This window comes from Staurois parvus, unplaced genomic scaffold (assembly GCF_062004578.1).
Source record: "Staurois parvus isolate SC_StPar_1 unplaced genomic scaffold, SC_StPar_1.0 ptg000253l, whole genome shotgun sequence".
NCBI lineage: Eukaryota > Metazoa > Chordata > Amphibia > Anura > Ranidae > Staurois > Staurois parvus.
Window position 1 is genome coordinate 561698 of NW_028318049.1, and position 23565 is coordinate 585262.

The 23565-nt window shown below is 46.8% G+C and overlaps 1 protein-coding gene across 1 annotated transcript in view; it reads left to right on the forward strand.

Moving 5' to 3' along the window:
* Positions 1–23565, forward strand: part of VSIG2 (V-set and immunoglobulin domain containing 2) — a 36067-nt gene that overhangs the window by 9581 nt on the left and 2921 nt on the right. The window contains exons 2-6 of the mRNA XM_089680921.1: positions 337–500; positions 2479–2686; positions 8823–8975; positions 12065–12184; positions 19548–19695. Coding sequence (XP_089537047.1) covers positions 337–500; positions 2479–2686; positions 8823–8975; positions 12065–12184; positions 19548–19695 — 793 coding nt within the window. The remainder of the gene's footprint in view (positions 1–336; positions 501–2478; positions 2687–8822; positions 8976–12064; positions 12185–19547; positions 19696–23565) is intronic.

The window sequence follows — 23565 nt, forward strand, 5'->3', positions numbered from 1 at the left end:
AAGCGATTGGATCTGGATATCCCAAGGACTCCTGGGATATTGGCGTCCTCGATCCCAGGAGTCTTCAGGCATCTTAAGCATCTAATATCGCGGTATTACCACGGATGCCTGAGTCAGCTAGCTGCATGCTGGATAGCCAGCTGCACTGAAATCCCAGAAATGCATAGGAGCGGGATTCAGATGTCTATATCTGCAAGGGCATTGCATTGGAATAGTGCGTAGCGCAGTGCCACACACCTGGTGTGAACGGGCTCCAAACGACCATTATGATACAACTGTGACCACCATATCAGAAACTTGTCAGATGATTTGTAGTATTTATGTGCTTTTTTTCAGACACCATCTTGTCTGTGACAGTTACAATCCCAGAGAAAGTGGTTGTGGGCAAAGTGGGTGCCAACGTCATCCTGCCATGCACGTACTCCACCACCGTCGGCAATCAGTTTGTGGTGGAGTGGAAATTCGCTCCTGGAAATACTCAGCCAACAAACGGCAAACAGGTCAGTGGCCCTGTTTCCCTCTTTTTAATTGTATATGCTGTATATGTGGCGATTTTTGTACTCCATGCCAGGTAGCTGCACCAAAGCTAAAGAAATCCAAGCTGGTATTAAAGAGCATTCATAGCATATACAGTATGTATTAGTGCTGGTGACCCTTGTCACTGAGATAGAAAGTGATAGGAAAATTAAACTACATTTGTGCTCAAATGTTTGCATACCCTGGCAGAAATCCTGCAATGTTGGCATTGATATTGAAAATAGGACTGATTATGCCAAAAAAACTGTCTTTTATTTAAAGTGTTACTAAACCCACAACAGTAAAATCAGTCTGTATATGCAGTAAAGCATGCTAGTTATACTCACTGTGGAACCTAAGGGGTTTATCCCATGCATTGTGTAAAAATGCTGTTTGATCCTGTCTTCTCTGATCCTCCCCTAATTCCACAGTCTCCAATACATCTGCTGATAGAACAGAGCCTTGGGGGCAAGCTGCACATGTTCAGTTTGGTGTGTGTTGCTAGAGAGTATTTTTTTACTTGGGAGAGAGCATATGAGCAGCACTTGGCCAATCAGCACTGTCCAGACAGAGGGTCAGGGGGGGTCAGCTCTGCTCTGCTGGACACTGATAGAAGTCACAGGACTGCTATACACTGCCGATGAGAAAAGGTATTTAGCAGTTTATATTTACTAAAATAATTGCATTTCCATGTTCTGTGTACTGTGGGAGACCAGATAGAGTGAATGCAGGGTCCAGGGAGATCAGATATAGAGAATGCAGTGTCGTGGGAGACCAGATATAGTGAATGCAGGGTCCAGGGAGATCAGATATAGAGAATGCAGTGTCGTGGGAGACCAGATATAGTGAATGAAGGGTCCGGGAAGAACAGATATAGTGAATGAAGGGTCCGGGGAGAACAGATATAGTGAATGCAGGGTCCGGGGAGACCAGATATAGTGAATGCAGGGTCCGGGGAGATCAGATATAGTGAATGCAGGGTTCGGGGAGACCAGATATAGTGAATGCAGGGTTCGGGGAGACCAGATCTAGTGAATGCAGGGTTCTGGGAGACCAGATCTAGTGAATGCAGGGTCCGGGGAGACCAGATATAGTAAATGCGGGATCTTGGAAGACCAGATCTAGTGAATGCAGGGTCCGGGGAGACCAGATATAGTAAATGCGGGATCCTGGAAGACCAGATCTAGTGAATGCAGCGTCCAGGGCTTAGTAACACTTTAAGTTACAGTTGCAAGAAAAAGTATGTGAACCCCTAGGGATTACTTATGTCTTAAAGGGGTACTTCCCAAGTTAAATACCACATAAAGGGATAGTTCTTGCATAAATCCTTTTGAGGGGCTTCCACCTGTTGCAACCAAGGAGATCTGAATTCTTGTAGTGCACAAACTGGGCCCCAACAAGTGTGCAGAAGATTTCCCACTGCAGTTAAAGGGACATTAGCCTTCCCAATTAAAGAGGTCTTTACTTGCCTGAGACTTGAACCTTGTCATCAGCTTCTGAGGGCCCTAAGTGAGCTAGTCTTACGCTTTAATAGTTTTTTTTTTCTCACTGGGGACATAAACATCTCAAAGTTGAGGCCTCTGGTTCAATTCTGAATTGCAGGACATCCAGAACTGACTTTTTTGCTATATGTGTGCTGATCTTTTCTTAAAGTTACTAAGAGTGATAACTGTTATTACACACCTATAATATTGTGCTGCATTACTGTGCTCATACTTGACTCTAATATAAAGTATTAGTTCACTCTATCCGGAGTGTGAGTCTATTTTCTGGTAATACTGAGTGAGTTTACTCTGGCTAGAGTTGTATGGTGGTGTCAACAGGGGTTGGGCTTTTAGAGTGGGGTCAAGAGTGACAGAAAGCCCAAAAATAACTCAGCAACCCTTAAGGGGGTAGTGCTACAAGTGTGTTGTTGGTTGTCCATGGGAAATATTGTCACTGACTTATCATTCTGTTACTTAGATTTACTATTACTCAGGAGGGTCAACATACAAGCCGGGATCTCAGGCAGACAGACTAAGCAGTGTCCAGAAACAGCCAACCTCCGGAACGGCATCTATCCAGTTGAATAATATCGCCTGGTCAGATAATGGCTCCTACATCTGCGAAGTGAACAACCCGCCAGATTTCAGCGGCACCGGCTCCGGCATTGTACAGCTCTCAGTTCTGGGTAAGATTCAGGAAGTAGAAGGAAGGAGTGAGGAGCTGGATTTCTTGAAGCTGTAGATATTCTCAGGACGTAGGCCATGTAGAGAGAATGATTCTCCTTAGGCAGCTCTCCAAGGGGTGGTTGCACAAAGAGTGGTTCTTGCACAAGTAGGGAATGGGTGTACAAGTAAGAAAGTGCCACAAACAGATGGCATTAAGTCAAAGAGACAGTCCCATATCCAGCAAAGAGACATTCTCCCATAAATCCAGCAAAGGGACATCCCCCATATATCCAGCAAAGGGACAGACCCCATATACCCAGCAAAGAGACATCCCCCAAATATCCAGCAAAGAGACAGCCCCCTATATGCAGCAAATCGACATCCTTCTGTATATTCAGCAAATAGACATCCCTCCATATATTCAGCAAAGAGACATTCCTCCATATATCAAGCAAAGATACATTCCTCCATATATCAAGAAAAGAGACATTCCTCCATATATCAAGAAAAGAGACATTCCTCCATATATCAAGCAACGAGACATTCCCCATATATCCAGCAATGAGACATTCCCCATATATCCAGCAACGAGACATTCCCCATATATCCAGCAACGAGACATTCCCCATATATCCAGCAACAAGACTTTCCCCATATATCCAGCAAAGAGACATTCCCCATATATTCAGCAAGGAGACATTCCCCATATATCCAGCAAAAAGACACTCCCATATAAACTTATACGGGTTGATTTACTAAAACTGGAGAGTGCAAAATCTGGTGCAGCTCTGCATAGAAACAGCTTAACTGAACAAGCTGAAGTTAGAAGCTGATTGTCTACCATGCAGAGCTGCACCAGATTTTGCACTCTCCAGTTTTAGTAAATCAAACTCATAGTGTGATTTGGGGTGATTAGACTCCACCTGGTAGATGCGCTTTTAGTGAGATGCGTCAGTCTGAACATGAGTTTAAGTGCATGGCAGCCCACTTTTATTGAAAACAAAATTAAAAGTTCCATACAAACAATGGTTGCCCTCATAGGGGTTTCTACTTCAAAAAGAAAAGAACTGAAAAATGCCAAGCCACGTGGCTCTCTGGTCAGCAGCACCACTGCTCTCTTTGGTAACTTTTTGCTATCCAGCAAACACACAAATATCACCTTGGTTGTGTTGGCCCCTGCCCGGAGAAACCCTGTCTCCCAGAACCCAGGCTCTGTGTCTCTTTCACCGCTTTCTTGGTCCTCTGACGCACAGCTCTGTGTTGCACAGGTCCACACTCTGACCTCTTGATAGAAGACCACCTGACTCCTGTGCTGGAGCACACCTAAACCCTGGATGAGACCTCCTGTCTCCTGGCTGGAGCCCTGTCTCCTGGCTGAGATCTCCTGTCTCCTGGCTGAGACCTCCTGTCTCCTGGTTGAGACCTCATGTCTCCTGGCTGGAGCCCTGTCTCCTGGCTGAGACCTCCTGTCTCTTGGCTGAGACCTCCTGTCTCCTGACTGAGACCTCCTGTCTCCTGGCTGAGACCTCCTGTCCCCTGGCTGAGACCTCCTGTCCCTTGGCTGAGACCTCCTGTCCCCTGACTGAGACCTCCTGTCTCCTGGCTGAGACCTCCTGTCTCATGGCTGAAGCCCTGTCTCCTAGTTGAGACCTCCTGTCTCCTGGCTGTGACCTCCTGTCTCCTGGCTGGAGCCCTATCTCCTGGCTGAGACCTCCTGCCTCCTGGCTGGAGCCCTGTCTCCTGGCAGAGACCTCCTGTTCTCTGGCTGAGACCTCCTGTCTCCTGGCTGGAGCCCTATCTCCTGGCTGAGACCTCCTGTTTCCTGGCTGGAGCCCTGTCTCCAAAATGGGAACCCTGAGCTATTCTCAGGCTTGGTTTATGATGACCCTGCACATGTTCTGTCCCACCAAAGACACTCTGGAACCTTCAAACTCCAGGCCCCGATCCAGGATAACAACACCAAGAGAAAACTTAAAACTCAACCTTCTCCACACACAAACACCCTGGAGCTTCTCAAACTTCAGCTTTGAGCCTGGGTTCACACTAATGTGGTGCGGTACATCGCATGTGATTCGCACAGCAACCACACCACATTCCTGCTCAAATCACATGCGATTTATGTGCAGTGTGATCGGAGCCATACATTTTGTATGACTCAAATCGCATCGCACCCGCACCAAAAAAGGTGCAGGACCCTTTTTTGTGTCCGCACTAGATATTCACACCCATGCAATCCGATTCTGCACATCGCACCGCGTTTTGCGGACTGATTTCGGGGTATTGTTAACTTAACATACACACCCGCATGAACGGGGTGCGATTCTGATGCGGTGTGGAATTGGCATAGAAAATGCTGCAAATTCCGAAACCGCATCAGTGTGAACACAGGCTGAGAACCCTGTGTTGCTTTCTGCTGTTATCACTGTAGCAGGGACTACTGTCACACTAGGGATATACCAAACAATATTTAGAGAGTTAAGTACAGATAGGAATCAATGGGAAGATGTTATAAAAAATTTAACTATGAAACTATTTTTAAAAAATGTTTAAAAACGGCACACTCTGTTCTGGGTATGACAGGGTACGACGGCTGGGAATGGGGATTTCTTGACATCATCCTTCACCCATCTTCATTCCATGGTGGATCCATCCATTGTGTGTATTTGTGAAAAGGTCTCACCACGTCTAAGTATGAAGAGAAAACATTATATTATTATAAAAGCAAAAGTATACTTGTTTGGGAAAGGGGTCTGGGATCTAGGTATAATGGATTTACGGCCTGGCATGCAATACTGGCCAGTAGACATGTGTGGTTGGTTTCATTCTGAATTGAAATTCAGACAAAATTTACGTTATTCGGAGATTGTACAGTTGCAAGAAAAAGTATGTGAACCCCTTGGTATTCCGTGGAGTTTTGCATGAATTGGGCATAAAATTTGCTCTGAACGTCATCTAAGTCACAACAATAGAAGAACACAGTCTGCTGAACATAATACTACACAAACATTAGATGTTGCCATGGTTTAATTGCACATAACATGTAAACATTCACAGTTCAGGGAGGAAAAAGTATGTGAGGCCCTAGCTTAATGACTTCTCCCAGAGCTAATTGGAGCCAGGAGTGAGCCAACCTTGACTCCAATCAGTGTGATGATATTGGATGTGTTGCTGACAGTTATCCTGCCCTTAAAAAACACACACTTGTTTTGGGTTTACTGGTTTCAAGAAGCACTGTCTGATGTGAACCATGCCTCGCAGAAAAGAGCTCTCAGAAGACCTACAATCAAGAATTGTTGACTTGCATGAAGCTGGAAAGGGTTACAAAAGTATCTCCAAAAGCCTTGATGTTCATGTGTCCACGGTAAGACAGACTGTCTACAAATGGAGAAAGTTTAGCACTGTTGCTACTCTCCCTAGGCGTGGTCATCCTGTAATGACTGCAAGAGCACAGCGCAGAATGCTGCATGAGGTAAAGAAGAATCCCAGAGTGTCAGCTAAAGACCTACAGAAATCTCTGGCACATGCTAACATTTTTGTTGACACATCTACAATAAGGAAAACATTAAACAAGAATGGAGTACATGGGAGGACACCACGGAGGAAGCCATTGCTGTTCAAAAAGAATATTGCAGCACGTTTGAAGTTTGCAAAAGAGCACCTGGATGTTCCACAGCACTACTGGCAAAATATACTGTGGACAGATGAAACCAAGATTGAGTTGTTTGGGAAGAACACACAACACTATGTGTGGAGAAAAAAAAGCCCAGCACACCAACATCAAAACCTCATCCCCACTGTAAAACATGGCGGAGGGAGCATCATGGTTTGGGGCTGCTCTGCTGCCTCAGGGCCTGGACGGATTGTTGTCATTGATGGGAAAATGAATTCCAGAGTTTATTGAGACATTTTGCAGGAAAACGTACAACCATCTGTCCGCCAACTGAAGCTCCGCAGAGGATGGGTGATGCAACAGGACAATGACCCAAAGCATACAAGTCATTCAACAAAACAATGGCTGCAACAGCACAGAATACGCCTTCTGGAGTGGCCCAGTCAGAGTCCTGACCTCAACCCGATTGAAATGCTTTGGCATGACCTTAACGAGCGATTCACACCAGACATCCCAAGAATATTGCTACACTGAAACAGTTTTGTGAAGAGGAGTGGTCCAAAATTACTCCAGATCGTTGTGCAGGTCTGACCTGCAACTACAGGAAACGTTTGGTTGAGGTTATTGCTGCCAAAGGAGGGTCAACCAGTTATTAAGTCCAAAGGTTCACATACTTTTTCCTCCCTGCACTGTGAATGTTTACATGTTATGTGCAATTAAACCATGGCAACATCTAATGTTTGTGTAGTATTATGTGTTCTTCTATTGTTGTGACTTACATGACGTTCAGAGCACATTTTATGCCCAATTCATGCAAAACTCCACGGAATCCCAAGGGGTTCACATACTTTTTCTTGCAACTGTATGTATCTGAATTTCTGAATTACAATAGTAACAAATTTAAACGAATTCGAAATAATGAAAGGAAATCCAAATCAAATCAAATTTGAAACACATTCGAAAATGAAACTGAATTTGAAAACAAATTTGAAATGTAAACATATTGCTGACTATTGCGGATTTCCTTCAAAGATTGTGTGCATTAGAATATAGCAGTCTTCTGAAATTTGAATTTAGAAAATAATAGAATAAAACAGAATGGAATAGAAAATAAAAGGATAGAATGGAAAAGAACAGAAAATAATAGAATAGCAAAGAACAGAATATAATAGAATAGAAAAAAATAGAATAGAATAAAATATAATATAGTCGTCTTGTGAAATACAAATTTCGAAAATAATAGAATAGAGTAAAATAGAGAATAAAAGAATAGAATAGAAAAAAATAGATTAGAATAAAATAAAATAGAAGGAATATAGCTGTCTTCCGAAATGTGAATTTCGAATTCAATAGAATCTGCTATTCTTCACAATGAACTTGGATCGGATAGTTTCAGTTCAAATTTGATTCAAATACTTTTAATCCACTGAAAAATATTTGAACCCGGTCAGGAACGAATAAAGAAAGTGAAATAAAACGAAACAAAATTAATTTTGTTACAAGTGCAACAAAACTAAGTTTGTAAATTAACGAATCGACGTGAAACTAAACAATTTTTTAAAATTCAGCACATATCTACTGGCCAATTGGACAATTTTTTTGTTGTCACAGATGATTTGGTCATTTGTACCATCTTGGTATACCTTACCATGGGGGACACAGAATGTAAACTGATGTTGGGATATGATGGGGATTTATAGGAGACAGAAAAGGAGCTAATCATGGACCATGGTGGAAGAAAGAGAAGACTGATTTTGGATGGAGGGGGATAGACAAAATTGGGACTGGCTGTAGAATGGGGGCATAGAGGAGGAAGAGTTGGATATGTTCATGGATCATTGGAAGAATTGGGGCTCAGAACTTGGGTACCATACAAAGTCAAGGAGATCAGTGCTGAATCTGGAAATGCAGTAGATTGAATGCCCCTTGCTTACCTTCAATCTTGAAGCTGAAGATGGTAGGCAGCTTGTCTTGGGAATTTGATGACATCATTCACTCACATTGGACAACGACCAAGCATTGGATCCATGCCTGACCAGCACATTCTTGGCCGAGAGGGGTGCCATATTCCAGAAATGTGAGACACCTGAGGACAGGTGGTGGTGAAAGGGGTAATGCTGGTAGGAGTAAGCATGGTGATGGAATGTATAAAAGTCCAGATGAAAAGAGGACAAAGCTGGTAAGGTATGAAGTTGTCAGTTACCATCAGACTTGGTAGGATAACTGGGCATTGAAGACCATTGATCCTCTACCCATGAAACTCCCATCACACCCCACACACCAGCTGCTATATCAAATCAGGCTTGCAGTGGAAGTGCCCATGGGGGATGGCTGCTAAAATGAAAGAGAAGGAATATCTTATCTGCGGCCTCTCTGGATATTGTTGTACTTCACAGTGGTGACAGTCTCATATTTTGGGCACAGGGCGAAATGTTGGCGGCAACTGGGGAGCATCACATCTTCTTATCTGTATCCATGTATATACTGCATATCAAGTCAGATTATTAAAATAATGTAGAGCTATTTGTTTCTATTTTTTTTCTTAGTTCCTCCATCAGCACCAACCTGTCAGATGAATGGGAATGCTATCACGGGACAAGATGTCACACTGACTTGTTCATCCATGGCCAACCCGCCAGCCATTTATACCTGGGCTCTTGAAGGTTCAAAGACCCCTTTATTGCCTGGAATGATGCTAAGTGAGTTTGATTTCTCTGAACAATAAACACTCTGTATGGAACAAATAAGCATGTATTGTACAAAATTATCTGATGAATATTTGTAAGACGTGCAATAAAAATTATTTTGTTACATTTGTTTCACCAGCTGTCTCCTAGTGGTGGGATATTGCACCCGCAGGGGTGACACTTGGCTGGGTGAGACTTCCACCTATAGGGTAAAAGGTGTGCCTAATTCATTCAATGAATACTATTTTTTAATTTAATACTTATTTAAGTTGTTATAAATGAACTGAATCTTCCATTGCACACAATTTCTATGAAATAATTAGACTGATTTTTTTTTAATTTACATATATAGATGGTGCCTGGTGGTAGCCTTTTGAGTCAGACTTCAAGGAACATTCCTCTGTTTTGGTGAAATTTCCTTGGATATATATTGTCTGAAAAAAGACTTGATTTGGATTATAGATCAGCTTGGCAATAAGAACTCAGATTCCCAGACTGAAATAAATTCAATAGCTTAGAAAATGTATTAGAAGAGGGATCGTTAGTCTTTTTTCACGTTTTTTAGATCTACAATAAGGGGCGTAACTAAAATTCACAATGCTGATGGGAGCAGTGTCCCCCCCACACAGCTGAAGAAAATACAGCTACACAACATTCTCATTACTTGTTTTTCACAGAAACCAATCCAAGGAACGAGTGTACTGTTTTATGACATACTGTAAATTCACATTGGTGGTCAGTGTAAATTCCTCTGCTGCATTGGTGGTCAGTATATATGCCCTGGTTACATTTTTACTTAGTATATATGGCCCTGTTACATTGGTGGTCAGTATACTGTATATACCCCTGTTACATTGATGGTCAGTGTAAGCACCCTTGTTACCTTAGTGGTTGATGTAAGTACCCTGCAACATTGGTGGTCAGTGTAAATGCTTCTGATATATTGGTTGTCGGTGTAAAATAACCCTGTTACAATGATGGCTAGTATAAACGTCCCCTTTACATTGGTGGGCAGTGAAAATACCCTGGTTACATTGGTGGTCAGTATACTGTATATACCCCTGTTCAGGGGCGGACTGACCATTTGGAAACTCGGGCACTGCCCGAGGGCCCGGGGTCAGTAGGGGGCCCCATGAGATGCCCCTGGTACCTTTTTCATAGGCTTTTTTGAGTTTGGGCAAGGACACAGGGGCCCCATGATACCCTATTGCCCGGGGGCCCCATGAGTTGTCAGTCCGCCCCTAGTAGGGGGCACCATGAGATGTCCCTGGTACCTTTTTTCATACGCTTTTTTGAGTTTGGGCAAGGACACATGGGCCCCATGATCCCCTATTGCCCGGGGGCCCCATGAGTTGTCAGTCCGCCCCTGCCCCTGTTACATTGATGGTCAGTGTAAACACCCTTGTTACCTTAGTGGTCGGTGTAAGTACCCTGCAACATTGGTGGTCAGTGTGAATGCTTCTGATATATTGGTTGTCGGTGTAAACAACCCTGTTACAATGATGGCTAGTATAAACGTCCCCTTTACATTGGTGGGCAGTGAAAATACCCTGGTTACATTGGTGGTCAGTATCAATAATCTCATTACTTTGGTGGTCAGTATCAATAACTCCATTACTGTGTTGGTCAGCAGGACAAGGGGTGGGCAGGAGGGACAGCTGCCCTGGGCGCAGCAGCGCAAGGGTGCAGAAAATGAATGCTGGCCAGCACACCCATTCAACAACATGCATTAGTGCAGTTCTGCATCTTCACCCTGGGAGCTGGTTGAACTTGTCCTGGGGGTGGTGGTCAGTATCAATAATCCCATTTTTTTTCCTGGTCATCCTTGTTACTTTGGTGACCAGTATAAATGCCTCTGATACATTGGTGGTCAGTATAAATGCCCTTGTTATAAATATGTTCAATATAAATGCCCCTGGTATATAGGTGGTCAGTATAAATGCAGATGTTACTTTGGTGGTCAGTATCAATACTCCCAATTTTTTCGTGGTCACCCTTGTTACTTTGGTGACCAGTATAAATGCTTCTGATACATTGGTGGTCAGTATAAATGCTCTTGTTATACATATGTTCAATATAAATGCCCCTGGTATGTAGGTGGTCAGTATAAATGCAGATGTTACTTTGGTGGTCAGTGTACATGCCCCCCTTACACTGGTGGTCAGTGTGATTACCTCCATTACATTGGTAGTCATTATAAGTACCTGCATTGGTGATGGTCAGTGTTTTTCCCCATGACATGCTCACCTCTAAATGCCCCTTTTATATTGATGGTCATTACAAATGCTTTCATTTCATTGATGGTCGGTTTAAATGTCCCGTTTAGTATTCTGGACTGGAATCTACTCCTGATAGCTTTACCCCAGGTTCACACTTCTGCGGATTTCAGTGCGTTTTCCAGTTTCCAGAAAAGCACTACAGTCCATTTACCATGGTTCCATATGGGTCTAGTTCACCTTGGGTGCATTTTTTGGAAAGGGTCAGAGACTTGTTTTTCCTGCAGCAGACTGTGTTTTGTGTGTAATAGCCTTCAATGGACCCTCACTAAAAATGCAAGTGATGCATTTTGCGGTTGTTTTTTTTTTTTTGCCAGTATTGACTTTGATGCCACTTTGGATGGGTGCGGCTTGAATGCGACTTTGGATATGTGCAACTTTGATGTGACTGGATGGGTGCGACTTTGATGTGACTACATGCTCTGGCACTCAAGTAGCATCAGAGCCGTATCAAAAGTCACATCAAAGTCGCACCCATCCAAAGTTGCATCCAAGTTGCATCAAAGTCAACACTTTTCTATTGGCAATAAACCCGCAATGTTCAAAATGCCAAAGGTACCGCAAAATGAACTGTGAAATCGTGCAATCCGCAATCTGCATAGATGTGAACCTAGCCGTACACACTGTAGCCAATATATGTTCCCACTTTCATTGCCATCAGTTCTGCAGAGACAAGTGTGTAGCAGCCAATCATCTGAAAGCTTTTCTGTTTCCCATGTTCAGGATAGATAGGTAAAGCCCTGCGTACGATGACTCGGTTTCCTCTGTGTTAATGAGCCCCATAGCACTGTAACCAGATCTGTGATAATCTGTTTTATATTGTAGATCAGGAGTTGGGATCGCTCCTCATTACAAATGTATCTCAGGCAATGGACGGGACCTACCGCTGCACGGCCTCCAATGAGCTCGGCCAAAACACATGCCAAATCGGCATGACTGTATCAAGTAAGGATTTCTCCTTGGACCTGCACATGCTGAGTTTTGTAGTACTCCACATTTACAACACTACGATGCTAAGTGTACCTAATGAAGTACATGCATGTATTGCCAAAAACATGTGCTCCCTCCTCCAGATGTTTGAGTTTCGGGATTTCCAGTGTATAGCATAGAAATACATTGTAGACAATTGTCCTTTTCCACCCTTGTGGTAACAGTTTGGCGATGACCTTTTTCTGTTCCAGCATGACTGTGCCCCTGTGTACATGTAGGCAGGTGCAGTCTCTGTTTTGCACTGTAGGTGGCGCTCAATCGGAACAGTACTGCTAGAGAGGAAGTTAAGAGAAACCTGGTTTCTCTATGGTTTCCTTGGTCAACTAGGCAGCCTTATGGATGGCTGTGCTGCATCCAGGTGACCCAGGTGGCCATCTTGGGCTAGCAGAGCATTTTTAAGTGCCTGCTCCCAGGCTTTTTGGTGCTTCCTTCTGAGCGGATAGCGTAGGGACAATTCACCCGTCTGTAAAGGAGAGTAAATAGCAGTAGGGAAAGGTTTCAGATGAGTAGGGACAGACTAGGGACACACCATCCTGCCTTGGAATTCTTCCCATTGGACTTAGACTGGCAAGGACGCATTCTGCCCTCGGAGACTGACGCTGTCGGTGCATCAGAACCTGCTCCATTCTACATCATTGCACAGAACTGTGAGGGTTCCCAGCTGGGTGCCTTCCCACTGGGCTTTTTGTGTCTTTGGGCCGTTCCTTCAATACAGGTTTTCTTAATTTCATCCGGACTCGGTGTGTTTACTGCCAGCCCACCACGCTGCACCCACCCACATACAAAGCCAGCTCCATGAAGCAGGGGCGGACTGACAACTCATGGGGCCCCCGGGCAATAGGGGATCATGGGGCCCCTGTGTCCTTGCCCAAACTCAAAAAAGCCTATGAAAAGGTACAAGGGGCATCTCATGGGGCCCCCTACTGTCCCCAGGCCCTCGGGCAGTTCCCGAGTTTCCAAATGGTCAGTCCGCCCCTGCCATGAAGACATAGGTTGACCAATCTAGTATGGAAGAGCTCAAGTGGCCTGTGCTGAGTCCTTGTAGGAAGGAGGTCCGTGTGTAGCAGACACTGCATCTGAGGCAGCATATTACCTCCTCACTGCCTGTTAAATGCCCCCTGAAAAGTGATTCATCACCAATCACTCTTTAAAGGGCAACACTAGTGTACCCGAGCCCTAAAGATGGCTAAAGATGGACTGAAATTCAGCCAGTTCAGCAGGGACTGATTGAATTTTGATCCATCCAGAGCCATTCCCACTTGACAGAGGTTTGTTGGAAATTTTGATCCATCCAGAGCCATTCCCACTTGACAGAGGTTTGTTGGAAATTTTTTCCTGATCAGTGGCTGCAGCCAATGGGATGAGTTTATTCTGACAATGAAGAGTCCTGCTGTCAGAATACAATTTCTAAGTGGGGAAGATTCCTCCTTCCACCTTGTTTGTGTCTCTGTACGTTCTCTTTCGATCAATCTGCTGGCTGAATGGGAAAAAAATAGTTCAGTCTGTCAACAGCCTTAGAGTCAGAGAACAAAGGTGACACATCTGTAAGGTATTCAGCACTGGCTGTATGAAATGAAAAAGTATCAGCAACATCTGCACATTGTGATCCGGTCTGTAATACGGAGATCTCACTTTGTATACAGACAGCTCCCAGGGCCTCCTCTCCTATCTCTGGAAGGTAGGTGAATGCGACTGTGTTTGTGTGCTGTGCACCCTCCTGCTGTGCAGACACCGATCACACAATTCAGGCTGAGAAATGAGCAGTTTATACTGGCAACCGGCAATCTAAACAATGCAGCATCTGCGGAGGTGTCACTCTCATCATGTCAATATTTTCAGGCAGAGAGGAAGAGATGCATTTAGAGGCTGACAGGTGATATGAATAATGGGGGAACATCACACATTCTCTGGATATCTCCCAGCATGATTACCAGCTCTGATTTATGTGTCTGACCCACTTACCTAAACCCTCAGTGTCTATTTATGGAGAGCGCTGGAGATAAACCCTGTAATAATATGATACTGCACAGAACCACTGCTCTAATTCTGTATATATGGACTCTGCACAGTACCACTGCTCTAATTCTGTATATATGGACTCTGCACAGTACCGCTGCTCTTACTCTGTATATATGGACTCTGCACAGTACCACTGCTCTTATTCTGTGTGTATGGACTCTGCACAGTACCACTGCTCTTATTCTGTGTGTATGGACTCTGCACAGTACCACTGCTCTTATGCTGCATATATGGACTCTGCACAGTACCACTGCTCTTATTCTGTATATATGGACTCTGCACAGTACCACTGCTCTTATTCTGTATATATGGACTCTGCACAGTACCACTGCTCTTATTCTGTATATATGGACTCTGCACAGTACCACTGCTCTTATTCTGTGTATATGGACTCTGCACAGTACCACTGCTCTTATTCTGTATATATGGACTCTGCACAGTACCACTGCTCTTATTCTGTATATATGGACTCTGCACAGTACCACTGCTCTTATTCTGTGTATATGGACTCTGCACAGTACCACTGCTCTTATTCTGTATGTATGGACTCTGCACAGTACCACTTCTCTTATTCTGTGTGTATGGACTCTGCACAGTACCACTTCTCTTATTCTGTGTGTATTCCCTCTGGCGACGCCCCGGCGACTAATGGCCCACCACGACCCTTGAAGCTGCGGTCTCTCCTACCGGCCGCAACAGATCACGGTTGAGCACAAACCACGCAGGGCCGACGATCGCTACCGCAACGCCCCGCTCGACTCTGATGACGATCCTTCAACACCTTCAGCGCCTCACGACGCCGAGCCCTCAGCACCCGACACCTGGCCTCAACAACCCCAGTCACCGAGCCGCCAGCATCACCAGTCGCCGTGCCTACCATCACCCCCAGCCATCGCACCCTACGACCCCTCCACTAGCCGAACCACCGTACCCACTGAAGACATGCCACAGCACCCATGGTCGCCAGCTTACTGCACCCACAGACTGCTGCCAACCAGCTGCCGCCCTCCACCCTCACTCTACCCCTACAGAAGGACTCAAATGACTCTCCCATGGTAACACAGATTCCCCACACACCTTGCCCTGACCTGTATCCCTTCACCTCCCCTGACCCAACTGTCACCGCACCCACCCCAACATGCCTCCTGCACTCCTCCTCCTCATTTTCCTCTCCACCATCCCAAAAATCGCCTCCCTCTACCCGCCTACCCCCCCAAAACAGCTCTACATTGCCCCTTCACTACTCCCCTCTCCCCACTACGGCACTCACCACCTCCTCCTGCTACTCCACTCCCCCGTCGACCCACGTGCCACCACTATCAGACCCACACGCTCCTACACTTCCCATTCCCATGCCACCTTCCTCACCCTTCTCCTTCTCCTATCTGCTGGGGACATCTCCCCGAACCCTGGCCCCTCGCCACCTCACCCCTCCTCTAGGGACCCCCCTGCTCCCGCCAGCTGCCGTAACCCCCTCAACCTCATATCTGTGCCCCTTCTCCCCGCATCCATCCCCCCTCTCTCGGTTGCACTCCTGAACGCCCACTCGGTCTGCAACAAACTTACTGCCATCCATGACCTCTTTATCTCCCGCTCCCTTAACCTCCTAGCCATCACCGAAACCTGGGTACAGGCCACTGACTCCACCTCCCCTGCGGCACTCTCCTATGGAGGTCTCGTCTGATCCCATTCACCAAGACTGAGCGGTCACAAAGGTGGTGGGGTCGGCCTGCTCCTATCACCGCTGAGCACCTTCCAGGTCCTCCCTAATCCTCCCTCCCTAACCTTCTCCTCCTTCGAGGCTCACTGCATCCGGCTCTTCTCACCCACCCCCCTAAGGATCGCAGTGATCTACAGGCCTCCCGGATCCATACCCGGCTTCCTGGATGACTTCGCTGCCTGGCTTCCCTTCTTCCTCTCCTCTGAGCTACCAACCATCATCCTCAGGGACTTCAATATCCCCATCAATGACAACAGCCCGGCTACTTCCCAATTCCTCCACCTAACCTCCTCCTTCGCGCTCACACAGCACACTCAATCCTCCACCCACATCATTGGGAACACCCTGGACCTCGTCTTCTCCCACCTCTGTACCCTCAACCAGTTCTCTAACACCCCCTTCCCTCTCTCCGACCACCACCTCCTCACGTTCTCCATCTCCCCTTCCCCTAACTCCCCCCCCCCAGAGCGCCAAACCATCACCAGCCGCAACCTTCGCAACCTGAACCCGGCCCCCCTCCACTCAGCTGCCGACCGCCTACACGACAGCATCCTTCCACTGTCTTGTCCTGACCTAGCCACTAACACGTACAACGACTCACTATCAGCTACCCTAGACTCTCTGGCACCCCTAACCACACGCTACATCAAACCCAGACCGCTCCAACCATGGCAGAACGACCACACTAAATGCCTCAAACGTCGCAGTCGTGCGCTGGAGAGACTATGGCGCAAAACCAGGTCCCCCCGTTCATTCTCCCTCTACAAATCTGCCTTCCTCACCTACACCTCCTCCCTCCACGCCGCCAAGCAGGCTTACTTCGTAAACCTGATTAACACCCTCTCCTCCTGCCCTCGCCGACTCTTCTCCACCTTCAACTCCCTGCTCTCTCCCCCCCCTCCTCCACTCAGTACCTCACTCACCGCCCACGAGATTGCCACTCATTTCCACAATAAAATTGATGCTATCCGTCAGGACATAGTCAACTCGCAATCTACCTCCCCACCTAGCCTCCCCCCCCTATCTCCCCCTCATCTCTTCCCTCCTCTGACCTCGCAACCGCACTGCCCCCCTCCACACCCAAGACCCCGCTTACCGTAACCCCACCAGCTCTGCACTCCTTCAGCCCCGCTACCACTGAGGAAGTCACCAGGGTCTTCTCTGAAGCCCGCCTCACTACCTGCCCCCTAGACCCTATCCCCTCTCGACTCCTCCAGTCACCCCCCTCTTCCCTCATCTGCTCCCTCACCCACATCTTCAATCTCTCCCTCTCTACCGGCGTATTCCCCTCCCCCCTAAAGCATGCGCACATCACCCCCATACTCAAAAAGCCCTCCCTGGACCCCTCTGACCCAAACAACCTCAGACCCCTCTCCCTGCTGCCACTCACTTCCAAACTCCTGGAGCGCTTAGTCTACAACCGCCTAAGCGCCCACCTAACTGACAACAACCTCCTTGATCCACTACAGTCCGGCTTCCGTCCCCTACACTCCACCGAAACCGCCCTCCTCAAAATCACCAACGACCTACTTACCGCCAAAGCCAAAGGCGACTACTCTGTCCTCCTCCTCCTGGACCTCTCCGCGGCCTTCGACACAGTTGACCACCCCCTCCTCCTTAATAAACTATTCTCCCTTGGCGTCAGAGACACCGCTCTCTCCTGGTTCTCCTCCTACCTATCCCGACGCTCCTTCAGCGTTTCCTACAATGGTGCCACCTCCCCTTCCCTCCCCCTCTCTGTTGGGGTCCCCCAGGGCTCTGTCCTTGGACCCCTTCTCTTCTCCATCTACACCTCCTCCCTTGGCAAACTCATACACTCCCACGGCTTCAACTACCATCTCTATGCTGATGACACTCAAATTTACCTCTCCACCCCTCACCTCACCTCCACTTTCTCCGCCCGCATCACTCACCTCCTAAACGACATCTCTGACTGGATGTCGCTCCATTTCCTCAAACTCAACCTCTCCAAAACCGAGCTTCTCGTCTTCCCTCCTGCCCGCGCCCCCCCCCCCATCCTATCCATCACTACTAACATCACCACCATCAATCCCGCCCCGCAAGCCAAAGTCCTTGGGGTCATTCTGGACTCTAACCTCTCCTTCCAACCTCATGTCAAATCACTTACAAACACATGCAGGCTCCACCTCCGCAATATCGCCAAAATACGCACCTTCCTTACCCCAGACACCGCTAAACTACTTGTGCACTCCCTGATTATCTCACGCCTTGACTACTGCAACTCCCTCCTCACCGGCCTACCCCAGTGCAAACTCTCCCCGCTTCAGACCATCCTGAACTCAGCTGCCAGACTCATCCACCTCACCAGCCGCTCCACCTCTGCCACCCCCCTCTGCCTCTCCCTCCACTGGCTCCCTATCGCCCAACGCATCAAATTCAAACTACTCACTCTGACCTACAAAGCCATTCACAACACTGCCCCTAACTACCTCACCGACCTGATTCCCAAGTACCACCCTACCCGTACCCTTCGCTCTTCACAGGACCTCCTTCTATCTTGCTCCCTGGTCTCCTCCTCACACGCACGTCTGCAAGACTTCTCCAGGTCCTCCCCCATCCTCTGGAACTCACTACCCCAATCCATCAGACTGTCACCTTCCCTCCTCACCTTCAGGCGCTCCCTGAAAACCTACCTCTTCAGGGAAGCCTACCCCACCCTCACCTAACTGCTGCTCTCCTTCATTCCTCCTACCACTCCATCCCCCACAGCCACTTCCTCCTGTACCACTACCCCCTCCCTCCCAGATTGTAAGCTCGAAAGAGTAGGGCCCTCTTACCCCTCGTGTGCTGTTCGTAGCTGCTGTAATGTTTCATGTATTGTCCCCCCCTCTATTGTACAGCGCTGAGCAAACCCTTTGGCGCTATATAAACTCAATGTAATGTAATAATGTAATGTAATGTATGGACTCTGCACAGTACCACTTCTCTTATTCTGTGTGTTTGGACTCTGCACAGTACCACTGCTCTTATTCTGTGTGTATGGACTCTGCACAGTACCACTTCTCTTATTCTGTGTGTTTGGACTCTGCACAGTACCACTTCTCTTATCCTGTATGCCGGGTGTAATTCTCAGTAGCTGTCCTTCTTTTGTATATATGGACTTTACATAGTAGCACTTCTCTTGTTTGGTGTGCTCAAAGTAAATATGACAGAAGAGAATTACATGATCCGCCTTTGCCTGGTTATAATCATGATCTTCTGCTTCTGTACTCTCCTAGTCACTGCCTATGCTGCTGTTTTATCAGTTACATTGTTCCCAACTAGCTACATGTACTACAACACACCTCCTCTCTATGCTATTGTAATATAGAGAGGGGAGGTGTTATGTAGTCCTTTTCTAGGGTGACAACACTGTCCCTTCATAGATACAATACAGGGTTGTCATCCTAAGACAGGAACTGTGTTACTGGCAGGGTCACCAGGTGAAAATAAAGGAAAATGTCTGATTATAAAAACATTTCCTTGGTTTTAGATTGACTTTACTGGTAAATGAATGGCTTGTATAGGAATGATCTTGAGATTTCCTCCCCTGACTCACGGTGTTTCGTGTGTCCCCAGGTGTTGCAGAGGCCGGAGCGATAGCGGGTGCTGTGGTGGGTGTCATCCTGGCGCTGCTCCTGATTGCAGCCATCGTCCTCTATTTCCTCTGCTACAGAAAGAAGAGAAAGGACGTTCCAAAGCCCGACTATCCTGGCAATGAAATCAGGTTGGCAGGGAGGTTCGGATTCTTCATCCGGGGAGACAATTTCTTCTTTTATCAACACGGAAAAATCATTTGGCTTAAAATTTATAAGAAAGCAAAAAAACAACAAAGCTCCAGCCAGTTGGGTTCCGTCTTTCATTCCCACGCATACTGCAGGAAAATGAAATATGGAGACGGACTGGCTGGAAACAGCTGCACTGTTCTTTGGTGCTGTTCTGGAATACTTTATAGAATATTTTAAGGGTCAGTCCACCCAGAAGTGATGTTTCAGTTATATGTGGAGTCTGACGGGCTGAGCCATCTATTGCCTTCTTAACTGTTAGGGGCTCCAGTAGTGAGGTGCCATCTTTTTTAACTTTACCTACCTGTATCTTCTCACCCACTTTGCACTGTTGACATTCTCCTTGCTGTATTTTCTATAGTGTGAAAAACATTAAAATTCCAGCAGGCAGGGTGGCAGGTGGGAACCCTTTAGATCAAGTGTCAGCAAGCTTTTCATATTGAAAAGTCTATTTCTAAAAAAAGAATTGGATGAATGTCTTGTGCATTCACCCAGCCCTCATAAATTCTAACTGCACTTACTGAATATCTTGATTTCCTATATTCATCAGCACCATCTAGTGGCCACAATGCAGTATTTTTCCTGAAATACCTCAATCAGAAGTACTGCATTATAGCCACTAGGTGAAGTTGATGGCATCCCCACCCATCTAAAAACCGCAGGGAAATCACAAGGTGCAAAAACACTATGTGATTTCCTGGCCATTGCATTTTTAAAATGCTACAGGAACCTTTTTCCTGTGTGAAACGCAGACACAGCAGTCCAATTAAATGTAGCCTGCGATAGTGTGAACCGAGCCTTAAAGTGGAACTGCACTCCCGCAATCAACATGAACTATTTTCAATCCTTGTGCAGTCAGTAGATAGGAAGGTTTATTATATTTACTTGTTTTAAACTTTTTCTTGACATTTCTGCAGTTGCTTCCTGGTTTCTGGCCTAGGCCAAACTGATATCATACATCTCAGGAGTCTTAATGAGCATTCTTTCATCTGGAGAAGGGGAGGAGGGGCTACATGAAGCCACAGCTAGGAGTGCTGGGGGGGGGGGGGTTCAAAGTAATTTCCTAAACAAAATAATGCATGAAGACCTGGATGGATGGGTGCGTTTGATTTGAATATTAAAAATGAATTTAATAGAGCTTTTAGTGGTGCTCTGATACAGTTAAATTCTACAATAACACGGTCAGAATGTGTGAGGGCTGGCGGAATGTTTGTGACATTTGTCTAACAAAGTTTTTATAAATAGACCCCTAAAGGTCATGTTTATAAGCATTAAACATCCAGAGTGCCAGAGAACAAAAGCGTGTTGATGTCTTAGTTTGTGGTTACATTTTACCCTCATAATTGTAATGGAAAGTTACACTTGTTTATTATTGTGTCAATATTAAATTGTCACGAGTAGTTCAACTGAGTGCGAGAATGGATCTACTGGTGCACAAACAAAACGTTCAGCCACAATGCATGCACCTTCAGATCTCAGATCAGTCCCAGTGTAAGCACCTTCAGATCTCAGATCAGTCCCAATGCATGCACCTTCAGATGTCAGATTGGTCCCAGTGTATGCACCTTCAGATGTCAGATCAGTCCCAGTGTATGCACCTTCAGATCTCAGATCGGTCCCAGTGTATGCACCTTCAGATCTCAGATCGGTCCCAGTGTATGCACCTTCAGATCTCAGATCGGTCCCAGTGTATACACCTTCAGATCTCAGATCAGTCCCAATGCATGCACCTTCAGATCTCAGATCGGTCCCAGTGTATACACCTTCAGATCTCAGATCAGTCCCAGTGTAAGCACCTTCAGATCTCAGATCAGTCCCAGTGTAAGCACCTTCAGATCTCAGATCAGTCCCAGTGTAAGCACCTTCAGATCTCAGATCAGTCCCAGTGTATGCACCTTCAGATCTCAGATCAGTCCCACTGCATGCACCTTCAGATCTCAGATCAGCCACAATAAACGCACCTTCAGATCTCAGATCAGTCCTAGTGTATGCACCTTCAGTCTCAGATCAGTTCCAGTGTAAGCACCTTCAGATCTCAGATCAGTCCCAGTGTAAGCACCTTCAGATCTCAGATCAGCCACAATAAACGCACCTTCAGATCTCAGATCAGTCCTAGTGTATGCACCTTCAGTCTCAGATCAGTTCCAGTGTAAGCACCTTCAGATCTCAGATCAGTCCCAGTGTAAGCACCTTCAGATCTCAGATCAGTCACAATAAACGTACCTTCAGATCTCAGATCAGTCCCAGTGTAAGCACCTTCAGATCTCAGATCAGTCCCAGTGTAAGCACCTTCAGATCTCTGATCAGCCACAATAAACGTACCTTCAGATCTCAGATCAGTCCCAGTGTAAGCACCTTCAGATCTCAGATCAGTCCTAATGCATGCACTCCCACATCAGATCAGCCCCAATGAATGTACTTCAGATTTCATGCTTGTCTCACTGCATGCACATTGGAACTCAGATCAGCTTCAGTACAAGCATTTCAAACCTCAGATCAACCTCAATGCATGCACTTCAGACCTCATATCGGTCCTAAACCTGAACCATTAGGAACACAGGGTATCTCTGCAGGTCTGCACGCGGGCCCCTTCCGCACAGCACACCAACGTCCCCTGCCACAAGTGGGTGTTCTGTGAGGTCAGGAAGGTGGGAGAACAGGCTTTGTAATTGACAGCCCATTAAGTGGGTGCCAGAAACAACAGATTCCATGCCCACCCAGGCATTCATGTGGGGCAGGACCATCTTTAATATTAATTGGACCCTGAGCAAACATTATCTTGGGCCCCCATGCATTTTTGCTCTCACAGTACACAGCCCTCCCCCATACTACCCCCATCATTACAAAAAAAGAACCCCTCCCTCATACTACAATTATCATTATACAGGACCCCTTCCCCAATACTACCCCCATCATTACACAAGACCCCCCCATACTACCTCCCATGCCATTTTGCTCTCACATTACACATGACCCCCTCCCCCATACTACCACCATCACTACACATGACCCCCCTCCTCCATCATTACACTTCACCCCCTTCCCCATACTACTCTTATCATTTCACAGGACCCCCTCCCCCATACTACCCCCATCATTACACAGGACCCCCTCCCCCATACCACCCGCATTATTACACATGACCCCCCTCCTCCATCAATACACTGGCCCCTCTCCGCCATACTGCCCCTATAATTTCACAGGACCCCCTCCCCCATACCACCCGCATTATTACACATGACCCCCCTCCTCCATCAATACACTGGACCCTCTTCCCTATTCTACCCCTATCATTTCACAGGACCCCCATACTACCCCCATCATTATACATGACCCCCTCCCCGATACCACCCCCATCATTACACATGACCCCCCTCCTCCATCATTACACTGGACCCCCTTCCCCATACTACCCCTATCATTTCACAGAACCCCCTCCACCATACTACCCGTATCATATCACAGGACCCCCTCCCCCATACTACCCCCATCATTACGCGGGACCCCCCTCTCCATACTACCCCCCATCATTACACAGAACCCCTTTCCCCCATACTACCCTCAATAATACACAGAACCCCCTCCCCAATACTACCCCCTCTCCACAAACCCCTACATTACATTACCCCCCCCCCAAACCCGGTCTCACCTTGATGGTGTCCAGAGGATGTCAGCAGGCGAACACCAGGTAAACCCCACCAAACCCTCCAGCAAATGAGTTCTTCAGTAGGCCGATGGTCTGCGGTTTGTAAGACATGCTGAGGGAGAGGGGTCGGTGTGACTGTGCCCGGGGCTGACAGGTGCTCTCCCCG